At 37.5% G+C, this 18,979-nt stretch overlaps 1 protein-coding gene across 2 annotated transcripts in view; it reads right to left on the bottom strand.

Annotated features, from left to right (window-relative positions):
* Ncam2 (neural cell adhesion molecule 2) overlaps positions 1–18,643 on the bottom strand; it is a 412,339-nt gene extending 393,696 nt beyond the window's left edge. The window contains exon 1 of one of the 2 annotated variants that reach the window (XM_036203263.1): positions 18,353–18,643. In XM_036203263.1, coding sequence (XP_036059156.1) covers positions 18,353–18,407 — 55 coding nt within the window. In that variant the 5' untranslated portion in view covers positions 18,408–18,643. The remainder of the gene's footprint in view (positions 1–18,352) is intronic. The other variant, XM_036203264.1, reaches the window with a different exon arrangement.
* Positions 18,644–18,979: the final 336 nt, after the last annotated feature.

Raw genomic sequence — 18,979 nt, 5'->3', positions numbered from 1 at the left:
AAGATACAAAACAATGCATAACTACAGCATCATGATTCCATCCTTAGAGTAATATCACAAAAATGACAGACAATTTTTCTTCAGCTTTGTGACAGGATTTGCTATCCATTGAGTATCACTTTGGAAAAGAGGGTAGAATGATGTCAGAATGTAGCTGCCTTCATCTCTTCAATGACAAATTAGAGTAGTGAGGAGAAGGGTTTACGTTTGTGCACACAGTTCAGTCACAGTCACCAAGCTGGAACCAAAGCACTCATGCTCCAAATGCTGATTTTATTGCCATTCAGAGAATATGTTTTGCTGGGAAAAAAATCATTAATTATAAACAGTTGTGTGCCTTGAGTTTGTTTTAAAAATAAGGTGGGAGAGCTGTTCAGTGTTCATCTCAGGAAACAACGACGAGTCATGCTGTGTTTCAGTCTTGATGAACTAAACACAGACTAATTAGCTTAAAGCTGCAGAAAGTGTGAACAATAACTCAAATGTTTTGTCTTGAAGTATGGTTTCTTCTGAGATGTAAAAAAAAATCAGAAAAAAGGAAAACATTTTAAATGAAATGATTCAGCAAATATTTTACATGGCATTGAATGACAATTATATTTGAAGTTATTTACATAGTATAGGTGTAGTTGTATTTACAAATATTTACACAAAATATATATACCCATGCATTTATATGTAAATACATTTATAACCATACTTATTGAAAAAGTACTTTTATATAAAATTGTATACATCTTGTACAAAAAAATACAAATAGTTGGCTATTTGGAAAAAATATATTTTGGTGAGAGTACTTATCACAGAAATAAACTGAATGGGTGTCTGAGAAGAGAAATCACAGTTGCATATGTATTTGTGCACCAAATGCTTGGGTTATCGATTTCAACTGCCCTTTAGTTTACTGACCTGTTTAAGTGAGAAAAATAATACGTATCTATGCACACAACTTTTAAAATCACCCTGAGACAGAAGTTAGGAACTGATCTGTCTCCCATCCCCATCTAAACATTAAATTATATCTCTGGTTACTGCGTCTCTATGCTAACACACATCTCAATATTTCTGCATCTCTACTTTCAATTTTAAAAACAATAGTTATTTTTAGTTTCAACATTCCTTCTGAAGAACACAGAAGGCTCCCAAATCTATCTTTTATCCAACCATCTCATGTCAAAAAAATTAATTATTTTGTGCTTGTTTTTTTTTTTAGTGGAATCTTCCTGTCTGAGATAAAAATACATTTTATCTGTAATATAAAAGAAAGGTACTAAATAGGTGCTTTACATATTTTAGAAAATGTTACATCAGTAGGTTCTGGTTTGCTGTTTGGGTTTAAATAGTGTAATTTATATAGTATAATAATTCAAGGTTTATTCCTGTGCTCATTCACATTGACTAGAGTCAAATATTGTGTGGAGGAAGATCCTCAAGCCTACACAGTAAGAGCAATCCTGCATTAACATCAAAATTTGGCCACCTCACAATGTGTCCCCTAAGAAAAATATCTCATTATGTCCCTTACATAACTTAACTATCAATTTTAGAAAACTACATACAGATATAGGTTTGAAATAAGCCCACGCTAATAGCTTCCATAAGTGAGTAATCTAACTATCACCTACTGACATAGTAACTGACTCTTTGCTTCATATTTAAACTTGACAAGATACAAAACCATTTGGAGTATCAAGCATCCCCTCTCATAGCATCTCAGCACTAAGAATACCCATGTGCCAGCTAGCTAAGGGTCAATCCCAACTTGGGCCACGTAGCACCTTGGAGTGTGTATTGAGTCAACTGACCTCAAAATGTTTTTGTCATGTATAAAGCAGAATACACATTGAAATTTCATTTGGAGAAAAATATAAGATAACACATGCAAAGCTCATAAACACTGCAAATACTTTATAAATGTTGACTTCTGAAGCTGATTTTAGGGGTTTTTTATTGTTTGTTTGTTTGTTTTTTGCAAAATTGCCCTTCAGAAAAACATATTAGCAGAACATTTAACAACAATGTGGACAGTGACTTTGACTGGGCAATTGTCTGTATCAAGTGGAGAAACCTTCCCTGTTAGTAATAGAAAATATTTATTTCAATCAAAGGCAATCTTATTCATGTTGTTCTACTCAACAGTGATTGGTCTATGCCTATTCACACAAAGTGATTCTACTAATGAGAAATGAGGTGAGTCCACTGTACAACGTATATAGATGTTCGTATCTATGGTAGCCAGTTAAACAAATACGTATTTCCTCACTTGAGATATGATCGCACAAAATGTCATTTCATTCAAAACTAAGAGTTCCTGAAGTGAAAAGAAAAGAATCCAAATCCTAACCAGAAACATAAAATGCAAACTGCCTCTAGATGGTCTTTTACAGGCAACAGTAGACTCTTCTTTGTTGTACTTTCTGAATAGCTCTTCCTTTACCTGCTCCTAAAAACATCTTTAAACTTATATAATTTCATTATGGAAGTATTCTCTAAGTCAATCACAAATGATGGCCTACTTAATTATTAATAATTCCTGTATTTCACAATAAGAAAAGCCATTTTAAGAAGTAACATACTTAAATATTAATGTATTATGGTCCTTAATGAATTATACTACTAACCTACACACTTAAGCTCTCCCACCATGAAGGCACTGTTAACCTCACTTTGTCATCAACAATGGCTACTGATCCTCCAAGCAAATTCATTTTGTAGGTCATTAAAATACATACTTATTGACTCAATGATCAGTTACTAAACTTAAATCCCCCATTCAAAAGAAATGTCCTAATGATAATATAGATCTATTGGCTTTCATTTTTAAGGAACCTTTATGTTATTTTCTGTAATGTCTGTAGTAGTACACAATCCTCTCAACTATGGATTCTTGTTGAACCTGTCTTCATGGACAATTAAGAGTTCTGGCCCTTTGTCCCATTACATTTTCTTACCATTTTAAAACTTTCATCCAATTTTTAACTATGGCACTGCACTTCTTTCTTTCCTTCCTTCTTGTTATTCTTCCTTCTTTCTCTCTTTTTTATTTTGTTGCTCTTCATTTGTTTAAGATCCTTATACATTTAATATAGTACCACTTAGCAACAGTATATTTTGTAAATACTTCCCTCGATTTTTTAGGTTGGTAACAATTTTATTGATGATGGACTTCGCTATTCAAAAGCACTTAAGTTTCACAGTACTCTGTTTATCTCTTCTTGCTTTTGTTGTGTGTGTTTTAGGCTCACATGATCCAGTGATTCTAACTTTAAATATAATGACTGGAAATTAAATCTGTGTCTCACAGAGACATATATGCAATATGTTCACTGAATCACTTATCACAATGCCTCCTGTACACCTAAAAATAGATACTTAAACTAATGAGACATGTACACAAAATAGAATACTATTAAGTCCAAATAAAAAAGTAATACTGTCATCTGAAGAAATGTAAACAGACCTTCCTTCAGAATATCAAAATATCTAAAATTATCCAACCACAGAAAAGCAGGAATGATCTCAATTTCTGGGAAATTTAAAATTAAAACTTATGGAAGCAAAGAACAGGACTCTAGTTGACAGAAAATAAGAGAGAAAAGTCACAGAGATGTTGGGTTAAAAGTACACAGGCACAGTAAGGTAAGTTAAAAAACTTTCTGGAAATTACTGCATAGAATTCTGGCTATAGCTAATAATAACATACTCCAGACTCAAAAGTTGTTAAAAAATTATACCTTACATGTTCTCAACAAAAAAAGGTAATTATGTCAACACTTTAATTTGCTTGACTAATAATATCACAATACATCAAAACATCACTTTGTTCCCTATAAATATGTGCAGTTTTTGTCGATGGTACCTTTCCAGGGTTGGAACTGAAAAGAAATGGCTGGAAAGTATAGAAAGGGCCAGAAAGCAGAGCAGTTCCTGGCACTAGCTCTCCCTGTTCAGAGATACTCTTCTTCTTCACGGTATAAGGTTGAGTCTCTGGAATAACAGGTATTAATCTTACCAGATGATACATGTCATTCTAAATAATGTAATTGTTTTTACTTGTTAAGCTATTGTTCAAAGCTCCCATACGTGACTGAATAATAAAAGTCAAGTAAACCACCCTGTGGAGTGAGGAGAAATGCCCCCCTTCAATTAGTTCAACAAATATTCATAAATATAGCGTTCATGGGGGAAGCGAAGTTGTCTTTAGACATTCTGTGTATTGTTGGGCATTTCCTAGCCATGTTGATGTAGTAAACATGCCAGATCAGGTTTTGTGTGGTCAGTCACTCACATTCCATTCTCTTTTAGGTGATGAACTGTGTTCCCTGAAACAAAACTGACCTTTTTCTCAATCACTTTCCTTTCAGCCTGAGCTCCCTGTCTTTGTTTATTCTGCTTGCTGGTGAGATGTGTTTGCTAGTCTTAATAAATACGTGTGAAAACTAAACTTCTGCCACACAATGACATCCAGATGCAACAGCTGAAAAAGAGACATGCAGTGTGTGTGTGTGTGGGGGGGGGGGTGGTGGCAGGGGAAGAAAAGGCAGCCGAATCAGTAGAATTAAGGTGAAAGGACTAATCAGAAAGCCCTATGTCCAATCATGAGGCATGGTTTAATATTTTAACTTTCTAGCATAAGGTCTGTATTGATCCGCTTAAAGAAGTCATTGTTCATTAACAGCTGTTCAGTGTAGGTAGAGGAGCATTTTTGATAAAACTGTTTTATTATAATATACTGGAAACGGAGAGTCAAAAATACAGTAGAAACTTAGCTTAGAGTGTTGCATAATACTCAGAATCCCGTGCGAACATATTATTTTAGGGACATGAGAATACTGAAGTTGGACATTTAGCAACCATTTTAGATGTGGCATTTGAGGTTGCATGAGCCAGGACAGTGATGACTTCTTGAGTTTTGCTTTTTAATGACAAAGTGTGTACAGTCCCTGCAGAGGCAGAGGACACTAGCATTAAGCCTTTGAGGGGGCTTTGAAATGAAATGACTCATCTAGATTACCAATTAAAGTGATTATGAATTAGAAAACATTTGAAGGAGAAGTGAAAGTAAAATGAATGAATCAGCAGGGCTATTTAATCACTCGCTGAAAATTGTATTTGAAGTTAAAAGAGACCCATCTCAAAATGGTAACATTAGAGAAGAATTGGTAAGCAGAAATATTACAAATGGATATTATGTAAAGGTACTCTGAGCTATCACAGAAAGTACTCTGTATAACTGAACGCTTTCATCTCTGGAAGCAATCCTTGAGAATGATAGAAGAAAATCATTAAAAAGGTGGGGGGGGGATATGGCTACTAGTCAAAAGAGAATTTTAGAAGTTAAATAAAGTTCATTAAAAAGAACAAGCAAATTGAAGCACCTATGAAAAGATAGTATAAAACAATGACCTCTATATTTTCACTTTTCATCCTACAGGTACAATTTAGAATTGGTTTCCAATAAACGTTAAATAAATAAATAACTTTTAATCACCCAACCAGATTGTGCTGATCTTAAATACTTGCTCTATTGATATACTAGACATTTCTTGGTGACAATGTCTGTGCTTAATGGTACTATTATAAATGAATACTATTGTTCTAATTCATTTTAATTTATTTTATAAGACACATAAATGCATACACACAAATTTTATATATATATATATATATATATATATATATATATATATATATATATATATAGAGAGAGAGAGAGAGAGAGAGAGAGAGAGAGAGAAAGAGAGAGAGAGGAGAGAGAAAGACACCTAAAGCCTAAACTTCATTACCATCTCCAATGCTTTATGTATATAGGGCTTCAAATGCTACATTTTATAACATTAATTAACTTTGCTTTATTCACAGTCTAATTACTTTTCAGTGAGGAGATAAGATCAGAGATAAAGTAGCATAACCATGCTATTCCTCATGAATTAAGTAATCACTTCTAATTTATTGCAGATTCATGGTCTGTCACATTCATGGTAGTGATATAAACAAAACACTTGGAATAAATACTCAGGCTGACAAAGAGTATATTCCCAACAAACCGAACCATTGCCCAAACTCAGGAACAAACACATTTTAAAATAAACTTGTCACTTTGGTTTACTTTTTCTAGTTAAGATGTAAATATCCACTTAGTATTTGTTTGGTAAGCATCCATTGTTTTTCCAAGAATACACATACTGACTTACAATGAAGACTCTAACCAAATATATCACATATAAAGGGAAGGCAGAGTGGCAAGGCTTGCTTGCCTTTGTGGAGTTTACACAGAAGGTGGCCAAGAATAAGAAGTTTGAGGAGCTGAGTCCAAGAACACTGCAATCTTGATTAGTAACTGGCCGGTAGTAGGTAATTAATTTCTACATGTTAAAAGAATGAATGATATCTTTAATGATATGTGGTTAAAACTAAGACGTAAAGAAATGCAAAAATCTTCAGGTTAATGGGAAAAGGCAGGAAAGGTATATGATGTAAAAGCTACTCATAGATTTTTAATCTGGGAATTCACACAAGTATACTCAGCATACATCACAACATACAAGAAACATGAACAAATAGAGTGGCAAAAATGCATTAAATGTAAAAGTAGCAGTCCTAAGTTAGAGGCTCCTATTAAATGATATGAGAAGTAGAGTTCTAATTACCATTTCCAGCATTCCACAGAATCAGTCCAAAAGGTATTTTAAGGACCACAGAATGCCAATGTAAAAACTCAGATGAGAAGCTCTTTAAATAACTCTTTCATTCACGTTGGTCAATCAATTTTGAGATAAAAGTATAAATATATTTTAAAAGTGTGGACCATATAGAGTGACAGATTCATATCAATTTTTAAATATTTCTTCTTGAGTAAGTATGATCCCGTTAAGATGCAATGCACATCATTCTAATTTAGTAATACTAATTTTCATGATAATTTGCTGTTCAAATAGTAAAATGAACATTGTCTAGAAAGCCTCTTGTCAAGTACCATGTCTCTGAGCACATGGCATATATTTAAAAACATTGAGTGGTACCTTTTTACTCTCATCTTTGATAACTGCAATCCAGTACATGACATGAATATATATATATATAATTTTATCCGTATATATACATATATAATTATTTTATGATTGTATATGGCAAAAAATACAATTTAAGAGATTTGAAACTTTGCTTAATTTCAGTATGTAGAAAGTTACAGAGATGGGTTACAGTTATGTGGCTAGATCTGTTTGGGGAACACTTGGCAGTGGGACTAGGACTTATCCTGGGTGCATAAAATGGCTTTTTGGAACACATACCCTAGGTGGGACACCTTGCTCAGCTTTGACACAGCGAGAGAGGCTTGATCCTGCCTCAACTTAGTATGCCAGACTTTGTTGACTCCACAAGGGAGGCCTTACCCTCTCTAAGAAGTGGATGGAGGGGTGGGATGGGGGAAGGTGGGAGCGGTGGGAGAAAGGGGGAGGAAGGGGGAACTGGGATTGGTATGCAAAACAAAAAAAAGCTTTTTAAAAAAATAAACAAATAAATAAAAAGGTAACAATTTGCAAATACAGTTAGGCATTTCTGAAAACTATGCATGTAACACAGGATCTTTATATGATCAGCTCTTCACATGCTTCTTATACACAAAACACAACAAAATTTTGTGTAACTAGGCATTTTCACTACCCTGTTTTCTCATGTTCATTATGTTTTGTGATGTATGCTGAAAAAAATGTTGGGATGTTTGCTACTAGAAGGCAAACATGAAATAATTCTGTTTGAATAATATATTCAATATTTTTGATCTATAGAAAATTATAGATTAAGTACACCCATAAATATATAAATATCAAATAGCCCAGTATTAAGAACATACATCTTCCTGCATTGGACAAGCTGTTTTAGTTTAAAGAGGATGAGATTATAGCCTCTCAATGTTAGATTGCTAGCCTAGAATGTACAAGGTTCAGGTTCAATACCCAGACACACACACACACACACACACACACACACACACACATGACAGGTCTCTCATACAGAAAACAAAGTGCAAGTGTGCTTATTTGGGTGTTGGAAATATACCAATATTATAGTACACATTTCAAACATATCTTATCTACACATTTTGTAAGGAGAGACTGGCCTCTGATATTATAGTTTACAGTAAAACATCTTCTTTCTTTGATTTGGCTTTTCAAGATATGGTTTCTCAGTGTAACAGCACTGGCTATCCTAGAAGTTGCTTTGTAGACCAAGGTGACCTTGAACTTACAGAAATCTTCCTGCCTCTGCCTCCCAAGAACTGGGATTAAAGGCATGTACCACCACTGCATGTCTGTAAGAAGACACTTTCAACCCCAAAAGACTCAGGTATTACGAATTTGTGCAATAAAAAATAGCAAAGGTTATAAAAATACAGTAAGAGGAAGAACATTCAAAACCCTCAGAAATCTGTAGCCCGACTCTAACAGAAGCATAAAACCGTAGTGATGACATCAGATAGATCATCTTTTTACATCACAGTCTTGATCATAAGCTACGTAAGTGAAATTTCTACTGATATTCGCACCCAGTTTTGCAGACATTTTCATCAAGATGCAAGTCATGAAGGACATTCTTTTGGATGTCAAACACTTTTTTAATTAAAACAATAAAGGAGATAATAAGAAGCATGCACAGAACAAAGTGATTGCCAGGCATATTCGGCTACTACTTTACTATAAAAGATACTATAATAATACTATATTAAGAAATTCATAGATCCCCTTACAAACCAGCATTTGTAATGGAAGAAAGTGCATGAGCATATTTTGTTCATTTGGATTTGTCTTTGTGCATTGCTATAGTTTCTCTTTTACTGAGCAAGCTTGCTCTTGGCCACTCAGAACTAAAGAACTGGAAACATACCACATCAATCAACACAATTTCTACACTACAGCACATCACTTCACTCTGTTCCTTCAGCGAATTCGGCTAGGTATTTCAAGAAACATAGATTAGAGCAGGACCAACTGAAATACAGCTTGACTATATTTAATGATCGTTGACTATAAATGTGGGATGGCAGGCCAGAGAACACACTTAAAAGCTCTACACAAATCAGTCACTCTCAATCTCAGGTACATCATCTATGAAATATGATTTAATCAGGAATAAATGAGGTAATGAGTCAAGTGCTCACCACAGTTACACAGCGTAAAATTGGCACTCAAAATATTATTCCCTTTAACTTCTCTTGGGCGCTAATGGAAACGTTTTCAGCTGTGGATGTGCAGTATCAAAATCTTTGAGTGCCATTTCAGCTTTTAGTTTTCTACAACCATACATATGGTGCATGGGGGCTTCGTGAGCATGGGGTTATGAAAGCATAACATACCTATTCATGTGTGTGTACATGCATAAATATATGGATACATGTATTTACAAAGATATACATTGGGGGAAAGATCTAGGTTGCATGGCTATGTTCATTCATTTCTACCATTAATTAATTAATTAACTTACTTATTTTGAAAGTATCTCATTGCACCTCTAGCCTCTAATGCTAGATTTTGGATAAGCCGGCTAGCATTAGAGGCCCAGGCATCCTCCTGCTCCTGCAGTCCTTTCCACTGAGATAACAGGTGGCCGCCACTGTGCTCAGCTTTTCATGTGGGTGTCGGTTGTCTGAACTCATGTCCCTTACTTACCAGCTAAGCTTTTTTTTCAGACCCAGTTTTCTACCATCATAATTATTTGCACAGTCTAATTATATAGGCTGATGAGTCTTAACTGTGACATATAACTTATTACTATATGTAATATATATATATATATATTCCTTTAATCATTTCCACTCTTCCTACCAGTCCTCTCTTACATTTTATTTTTTTTAATTTTTGTTTCATTCTAATCTCCCAAGGATAATTTTTAAAAGCTACGAACACATGTAGAAAATTGTTTAGATGAAAATTATAAAACAACGGCAAATTTTTTCTCCAAATCCCATACATACTCCAAATATTGATTAAAGCATAAATGTTGATACAAGAATGAAATAAAAGTAAATGCTAAGTGAAATGGAGTAATAATTTTGAGAGAAAAATGAATAAAATCATTATTTGTTTTTTAACTTGTCACCGACATGACATGTATAACTACATGCTTGAATAATACTTATGAATTTTATAGATAACTATAAACCAAATGAATTTGTCAAAAAAACTACTCCATTATATTATTTTTATTGAAAAATTATCATGCTTTCTATATATAAAGTCAATACTTCAAGTACTATCTTCTCATCAATCTTCCAAATTAAACTTGCAGGGCTATTTATGCTTCCATCCAGGCCAGGTGGTGCACACCTTTAAAATCCCAGCATTGGGAGGCAGAGACTGGTGGATCTCTGGAGGTTCAAGGACAGCATGGTCAACATAGCAAGTTCCAGGACAGTCAGAGGTACATATAGAGAGAATATCCCCAAAACTACTTGAAAATAAAATTTAATAAAAGATGTATTTGTACTGTCAGAGAATCATGTCTATATCTTGTAATTCCCTCCTCATTTTTTCTTTGGTCCATCTAGCACAAGGCCAGTAGCCTTATAAATATCTTTATCAATCTGCTTTCATTTTCAATAGCCAGGTCTCAAAGGTTAATCTAAGTATCAAACTTAGCTTGGCCTTAAATGAGTTCTGTCTTAAGTAGCTCAGAGTATCCCATCCTGGATCCCATGACTGATCTTTCCCAACCATCCAATAGATTAGAGAACCGAATAAATACTCAAACTGGATACATTAAACTGTATTATTTCTGTCCTTGGGACAACTGCATCTTTTTCTACAATTTGTTCATGATGTTTTCCTTTCTCCTGTTATCATTTTCTTCATTTACTCTATTCATTTTGAAGTTCTCTGCTGCACGGAGTAGAAATGTGATTTCACTAGTACAGGCTCAGCTTTAACTGCATCTCAAGTTCATGTTCTGTTGGCAAATATTATTTTAAGGTGTGTTACTTTTGTTTCAGTTGCCTTTGTTCAACTCTGTGAAGCTGTGTTGCTTTTCCTGTGTAAAACACCTGGTGGTCTAATAAAGAATTGACTGGCCAATAGCAAGGCAGAAAAAAGGATAGGCAGGGCTTACAGGCAGAAAGAAGATATAAAAGGAGAAATCTGAGAGGAAAAAGTAGTCTGAGAAGGAGGAGGACAGCAGGGACCCGACACCCAGCTACACAGCAAACCATGGAGTAAAAACTAATGAACCGTACACAGAAATAGAGAAAGGTAAAAGCCCTTGGTTCAAAGGTAGATGGGCTAATTTAAAGTTAAGAAAAGCTGGCTAGAAATAAGCCAAGCTAATTGAGAATAAGCCTCCATGTGTGAATTATTTGGGACCTGAGTGTCATGCCCCCAAAAGAGCAGAAACAACCAGCAACAACGTTCTGATTTCTTATATTCAGACTAGACATTTGTATTTTCTGTGCCTTGGGTTACCATGAGAAAATTAAAGGAACTGTAAATAGGAGAGGGATTCATAATTGAGTTGCACAATAAGCAATCAATGAATTTTCATTAAGATAAGGGATGAATGCCAAGCACTCTCTCTGACCTTTGGATAATCAATCATATGATATCTTCTGCTGTTTCACAACATTTTGCTACAGGGTTCATCACTTTCTCATGCACATCTTTGCTTTTTCCAATCTATACTCTTATTTTCTCAACTACCAACATGGGCTACCTTTCTCTATCAAACAACATGCATGCAGACTTTTCCTCAAAAACATCAAGCATTCTGAGAAAAAAAAAAGACAATGAAATTAAAGACTAATTACTAATTCCAAATACTGACTAATCATAATTAATGTACATAATCAGATACTTTCTCTGTATCTCAATTTCTTCCCTTTCATAAAGCTAAACATAAAATCTCCATAGATTCCTGATAATCTTGAGTTACAAGGTGACAACAATCTCATTTAAAAAATATTTTATATATATATATATATATATATATATATATACATATATATATATATATATATATATATTATACACACACACACACACACACACACACACACACACACACATACATACACACACATACATATGTAGTGGGGCTGTGGTGGCACACACCTTTAATCCCAGAACTTGGGAGGCAGAGGCAGGCGGATCTCTGAGTTCAAGGCCAGCCTGGTCTACAGAGCAAGATCCAGGAAATGTGCAAAGCTACACAGAGAAACCCTGTCTTGAAAAACCAATATATATATTTGAAGATACTTGCCTTATACCCAGCCAGTACTTGCCAATTTATTAACTGACAAAGTGGCATTAAATTAAAATGTATCTTTGTACAGGCATGTGAGTGGTGTGTGTGTGTGTGTGTGTGTGTGTGTGTGTGTGTGTGTGTGTGTGTGTGTGTGTTGTTGCTGTTGCTGTTGTTATAGTTGTGCTTGGATGGCAAGATAAATGTTTACCTTTTCAATGTTGGGAATCAAACCTAGTGTCTCATGAATTGTAAGCACACACACTATCAGTTGAGGCATACCTTCATGCCTATCACATATTCCAACTTTGTCCCTCTCTCCATTTTTTAAAATTTATCAGACAAACCATTAAAATTGACCTGTATTCCCTGTATTTCTGAATGTGGGGCCACTGACAAGAGCATATTTTACTTAACAAAAACCACACACTTAAATAAGTCTGATTATCCCTCACCCAGATGCCTTCATCTGTCCATTAACTCCTCAATTAAGAGTTGGGTTCATGATCTTCTCTCCACTCCTTGTCAGAATTATGATTTGCTTATAGTTCAGGTCTTACGCAGGCAACCACAGCTACTGTTCATTCATGTGTACAACTATCCTGTCCTATTAACAAGATGCTGCTTGTTATTTTTCTGACTCTTATAATCTCTAATTTTTTAAACCTACACAAAAGTTTGGTGTTGTGCAAAGTGAGTTAAGAATGTGTGAACTGGAGCTCTGGTTTTCACCCATGTGGTTTCCTATTGGACATCCACTTAAGTCACTTATCCTAATTATGTGTCTACCCTAAACCTCCAGCATAACTTGTATCTCAAGACCTTTTACTGACGTCCTCCTGAGCATGAAAACTAATACATGTGTCTTATGATTGCAAATGGCGTCTCCTACAATTGCTCTTGATACAATGTATCTAACTGCTCTACTAGGACTTTTGCCTAATGAGGTGTCTGCAACAAAGCAGATATGAAGAAATAAGCAAAAAATATGTTAATAAGTAATGAGAGAGTCCCAAGCATCAGTGAATTAGATTGTCTTTAATATAACATATTTCTAAATACAAAGAACAGTTTGATGATTTTATATAATTGAATAAGTGAGGCATATCTATATGTCATTAAACTTTATCTGCATGCTAATGTTGAATATGGTAAATAACACCTGGCATAATATGCATGATATTTTACACTGTACCTACAGGTATCATGATCACAGCTATTCCTTGTGGCTGAGCATCAAGATTAAGCAATAGGATATGTTCAGGTCAAAATTTTAAATGAGCAAATAGCTGTTCTGAGAATCTCAGTTGCTTCTTCAAGGTCGAGAGACCCTTGATAGCCTGGGCTTTATGCTCTCACACACAACGACTTTGACTTTCCCTGTGATATAATTTTAACAGTACAGAGCCAAAAACCAATAATCAGCCTAATAAAGTCCCTCAAATACATCTTCCGATGTCTATGATAACAAAGATTCTCAAAATTCTTTTGCACCCATCTTAATTATTTAAATCTAGGAACGTCTGGCCAATGACATCACAGCCTTCTAATGTAACTGGTGGTACTTGATTAAATGGTAGAAGCACAGCAAATGTATGGACCTCAGAAAAATACTATCAGGTATTTAGTATTAGCACTCTTATAATTTAAAACAGCAAAGATCCATTATAATATTTAAAAGGACACCACAGAGAAGTACACGTGTTTGCTGAGCTATTAATGACATCTTAGCTCTGTTAAATGGCAGAATGCTACTTTTAATAAAAGTGCTGGTTTCTTGTTAATGTGTTCTCCTATCATGTAATTTTGAAAATTAAAACTAATTTATAATTTTTAAATGGTCTTAAACTCAATATAGTTGGCAGGATATAAAGATGCAAGGGATTCAGAATTTTCTGAATTCAGTAAAACCTAAGAACCAAGCACACTACCCTTTTAAGAATACTGATATTATTAAGTGATTGTGCATATACCAAGAGCCAGAGTAATGTGATCAAGGTTAAAAATTATAACAGGAGCACATCTCAGACTCTGTCTCCTATTAACCGAACACTTTTCTTTACACTATCAGAAGTCCATTGTTAAGATGATAACCCTGAAAAAAGATTAGGTTAAAATGATGTCCCCAATGTTAAATGCCAGAGAAAGTGGCAGGACCAAGTCCAGAGACTTTCCAATGTGGACACTCTACTTGCCTTTCAGCTCCTGGACTTGATAACAAGCCCCAATATTCAGCCTGCTTACCAGCTTCAGTCTGGGCAGCCCCTTTCTGTTTCATAACAAACCAGCTCATTTGGGAAGGAAGGCCATTTTATTTACAAAATTATATGAAGCTTGACCTTTTTCCTTTACTGAATGAGCTTCTTTTGTTCCCTTAATTGCTTCTCCTGTAAGATATTAAGCCTGAGAGAACCTCAGTCCCCTGTGTCGATGAAAAAACCCATCTGACACTCGGGACTTTCCAACTTCTCCTATTGCTTGCTGGGCTCAGATTCAACTTGGGAAATGAAACTGAGAACAGCGGGCATCAAGCGAGGGAGGGAATCCTCTGGGCTGTTCACTGACAAAAAATATTAATTTATAGAGCCTATCTTTCCTAAGTTAAATGGACATGCCGTTGATTCAATAGGCATCTCACACAAAGGGGATGCGGGCAAAGAATCAGAGCAGGGCAGCCAGATAAAGGTTTTAGGAGAGGCCATGAACTATTACAGCCTCTACATAGAGGGCATTCGTGGATTTGTAGTTAGTAAGCATCCATACACCTGTGCTCTGTCTTCAAGGGGTATAGTTCTCTAATGGTCAATTACTCACTAGCATTTTCCCAGAAAGAAGTGTAAGCAGATGTCCAGATTCCCTCACTGAGTGGGCATTTCACAGGTCCCATGGTTTAGGCTTAAGGATGCTACACATGGCTGACAGGGATTGAAAGATAGTGGACTAACACTGCTCGGTTTCAGTGGAGCAGCACGTCTGTTTTACATATGTGAACAACACTAACAGACAGGCATTAATCATATTAGATGGTTCCGAAAAGAAAATGAAAAGGATTTTAAACATGCAAAAAAAGTTTGAGAAGCAACCCTTTCCTGTTTCGGGTTGGGAAATTGACTAAAAGACAGCAGATGCACTCCCTGCTAATGAGAGACTCACTGGAGATCGATGACAGCAGAGGCTGTGATCAAGTCTTAAATATAAAGTAAAAACAATTGCACAAGTCAAATAATTATAAATTCATTTCCATGGGCAACTACAATCAAAGTTGACAACCTTCCTTCATTAGATATTAATCCTTCAGGGGAAATAGTAGGCTTTTAAAAGAACATTTCTATTTGAATTTTTAATAAAAAAAATAAAAGCTCTCACAAGCATGAACAATACACAGGGTTGAAAGCAAAGGCTGGAGCTATTAGGCCTCATTAGCTAATTATGGTATTGGCGTCCACTTAAGTAAGCTGGTTTTTCACTTGGGTCATTTTTGTCCATTCAACTGTTGCGGTTCAAAACGTTTTGACTACTTAAAAGGGAATACATCATCGTTGTCTTTCCCCAGTCAAACTGCACACCACTTTCCCAAGCAACAGCTTCAATCATGCTTCATAAAATCCCCTGCAAGCGTATTGTTAGAAACATAAATCAGCCAGCTGAGGCTTTAGTATTTCCAAGGCAAGCCTGAGGGTCACTGGCTGGTAGGGTTTTCATGGCTCCATCAAAACAAAAAACAAAAAAAAACAAAACCCATAAAAACATAAAAGAATAAATAGAAATGTGAGTTACACACGGTTCATTAAAAAAAGAAAAACAGCTCCCAGTGGTGTGTCTGATACTTGCTGCTGCACCCTTAATTAGAGAAGAAAACAGCAGCCTCCAGAAATGAGACTCCAGGATAAGGACTTCTGTTTCTAGGTGTCTTTGGCTTCATTACGACACATGGCACAGCAATACTACATGCTTGCTCACACAAAAGCTAGTTCCCCTGGATACTCAACGATGGCTCTCTGCATGTCCTACCACTGCACTAGACCGAGCGATCATCTTACAAAGATGCCACCCTTCTGCCCCGTTTCATTGACAAGGAATATGGGTTCCCCTGCAGGCATGCCTCCGTTCCACAGTTTTTCTCTGTAACTACCCTGTGTGCTGATTATAAATCAGCTGGATCACAATTTCAAATATGTGTCACATATAGAGACCCAAAGTGTATCTGTCTTTGTGTACTATTTCTACCTAGATACTTAAACATTCCAATCTCTCTCCTATCCCTGAATTCCAACACACTTAGCATCAGCAATGATAAATGCACAGACTCCAGACAGCTCACAGTGTAATCATCAATCTGCACAAACTTGCCCCATATTACTCTACACTACACTCACTTAATTGCAATTGCATCTGAGTTAAATTCTCAGCCTGTCTCTTCAGATTCAGACTTGTGTGTGTGTGTTATAAATGAACAGTTAAACACAATCAGCAGCCTTCCAAAAAACGACAGCTTTGTATCTTGTAGTGAACAAGGGTATGCTGATGTTTGCAAGAGAAGTGACTGAATTAATGAATGAGACTAATATTAGCTTCAGATGAATCCATCTGTAATTTTTCTGAGACTGAAATTTTTCCCATCCTATGTTAGGATGAGAAAAAGAGGAGCTCCAGACTGAGGCACTTTATAAATGAGAGCAATATCCCGCATGTGCATTCTTACTTCGGAACATAAAAATCTGCATCCAATCGCGGTTCATCATTTGCAAACACTGTAGTTTGGGGAGAAGGACAGAGAAAGGAGGACTTTACATCCAAAATGCCAAGCCCTGCTGAAAAATGATAGAAGGACAGTGTGTGCAAAAGCAGAGACAGGCATTTCTTGCTTAAAATGGAGTTCTACCACCCCCTGCTGGACCAAATGAGCAACGCCAAAGAGGTGAAAAAAATGCTTAGGATTGGATTTAGAGAAGATATTTTAACTTATCTTGCAATTTATTAAATTCGTGGAAAATGCAGCACAAATAATATGGCATTTCTATACCTTACAACCAAATGAAAAGCCATGGCTATTCCCTTTGCCTTGAACGACTTCCACCATTGCACATTTTGACATTTTCTCTCCCCAATTAAATGTCCAAACTTGTCTGGACAGTTGAAAACCTTTCGAATGGTTGTGAATATATTTTATGTGAACGCGTACTATGTAAGCCAGAAAGATAAAATGCATATCTTCCATACAGAGACTAGCAGAGATCGCGTCCATCAATTATCCCTAGGGTTATTCTACCACAGTCTTTTTTTCCTCCCCCACCCAAAAGAAAAAAAAAAAGAAAAAGAAAAAGAAAAAGGGGAAAGCTCCCTAATGCTCCCCAATGCTCCCCAACCTCCCAATTCCCTTCCAGGTGTAATTCAAATCGGATGTTCGAATGTGTTCGGGTTTTGCTATATTCACTGGAGGGGGGGGGGGTCACAATGAATGCCTGCACCACAACCCTAGTTTTAGCCATTTGGTGTCTTACAGCATCTATGGCCCGTTAGTTTCCAACATAAATAAGCCATCAAACGTTCACTTCACAGCCAAGAATAGGTGTTGGGGAAGGAGAAAAGAATCTCTAAGAATTGAATTTCTTGCACACCACAGAGATTTTTTTTTTTTAATAAATGACTTTAATGTTGATAGTTTTTGCCGCTTCTGTAAAACACCCCTGTGCCCTTCCCTTCTGCAACCTCGGGTATTTAACTACGAATACACACCAACACACTCATCCAATTTGGGGTAATAAGAGAGAAAGCCAAAATCCCAGAAGCAGCAGCAGTTTCCCCCCCACCCCACCCCCGTATCCCCGATCTCTTTCACACCGATGCCTATCTCCAATTCTGCACGGTCTCCTCTAATTTAAAGGGACTTTCGAGCAAACGGAGAGAATTTGAGGTGGTGGTGGTTGGGGGGGGGGGGGCAGCAAAAAACCAAGAGAAAAGGCGAAAAAAAAAAACCCCCAACAGTCGCCTCAAGAAGCCCCGCAACTTTGGTGCCTTGGGTTCCAGGGCTCGGGTGCCTCGCTCTGTGCCTCTCCGGGCTGGGTGGAAGCTGGGCAGGGTGGGGTGGGGAGGGAAAGTAAGCAAGAAAGCCGCACACTCCTACCTTGCCCGCTACTGACAAGCAACCCGAGCAGGTAGAAGGAGAGGAGGAGGCTCATGTTCAGGACGTGACACCGGCGGACAGTTCCAAAGTTATGCAGTCCAGCCCCGGAGGAGAGGGAACCTTCCGCTGCCACGGCCGCCTCGGCTAGCCCGCCGCCGCTCCCGGGTGCCCCACGCCGCCCGCAGCCCGCGCGCTCCTCCTCGCAAAGTGACTGCAAGCTCCGCGCCTTGCCGCACTATATCCAGGCGGCGGCGGCGGCGGCGGCGGCGGCAGCAGCGGCCGCCGCGGCGGCAGCGGAGCCGGCGGGAGGAGGCGGGGGGCGGGACGGGGCGGGGAGGCGCGGCCCCGGCGGATCCCTCCGCGCGCACGCCGCCCGAGCAGAGCCCGCGAGCCAGAGAGCCCGGCACGCGCGGCCCCGGGTTTCGTCCGCAGCGGAACCCAGGGCCACGGGTTCGAGCCCCGGCGCCTTCCGGCGGCTCAGCGCTGCTTGTGGGGCGCGAGGACCCTGGCAGAAGGCAGAGAACCCCCGGGGCCGAGGGTGCACGCTCACACCGTGGCTCTTCCAACAGGGGAGCCTGCAACCTTGTAGCCTCTTCCTCTTTCCGCCTCTGGATGGGCGGGGCGGGG

The sequence above is a fragment of the Onychomys torridus genome, chromosome 12, assembly GCF_903995425.1.
Source record: "Onychomys torridus chromosome 12, mOncTor1.1, whole genome shotgun sequence".
In the NCBI taxonomy this organism is placed as follows: Eukaryota; Metazoa; Chordata; class Mammalia; order Rodentia; family Cricetidae; genus Onychomys; species Onychomys torridus.
The sequence above is the reverse complement of the archived record's forward strand: the minus strand, read 5'-3'. Positions and strand labels throughout refer to the sequence as shown.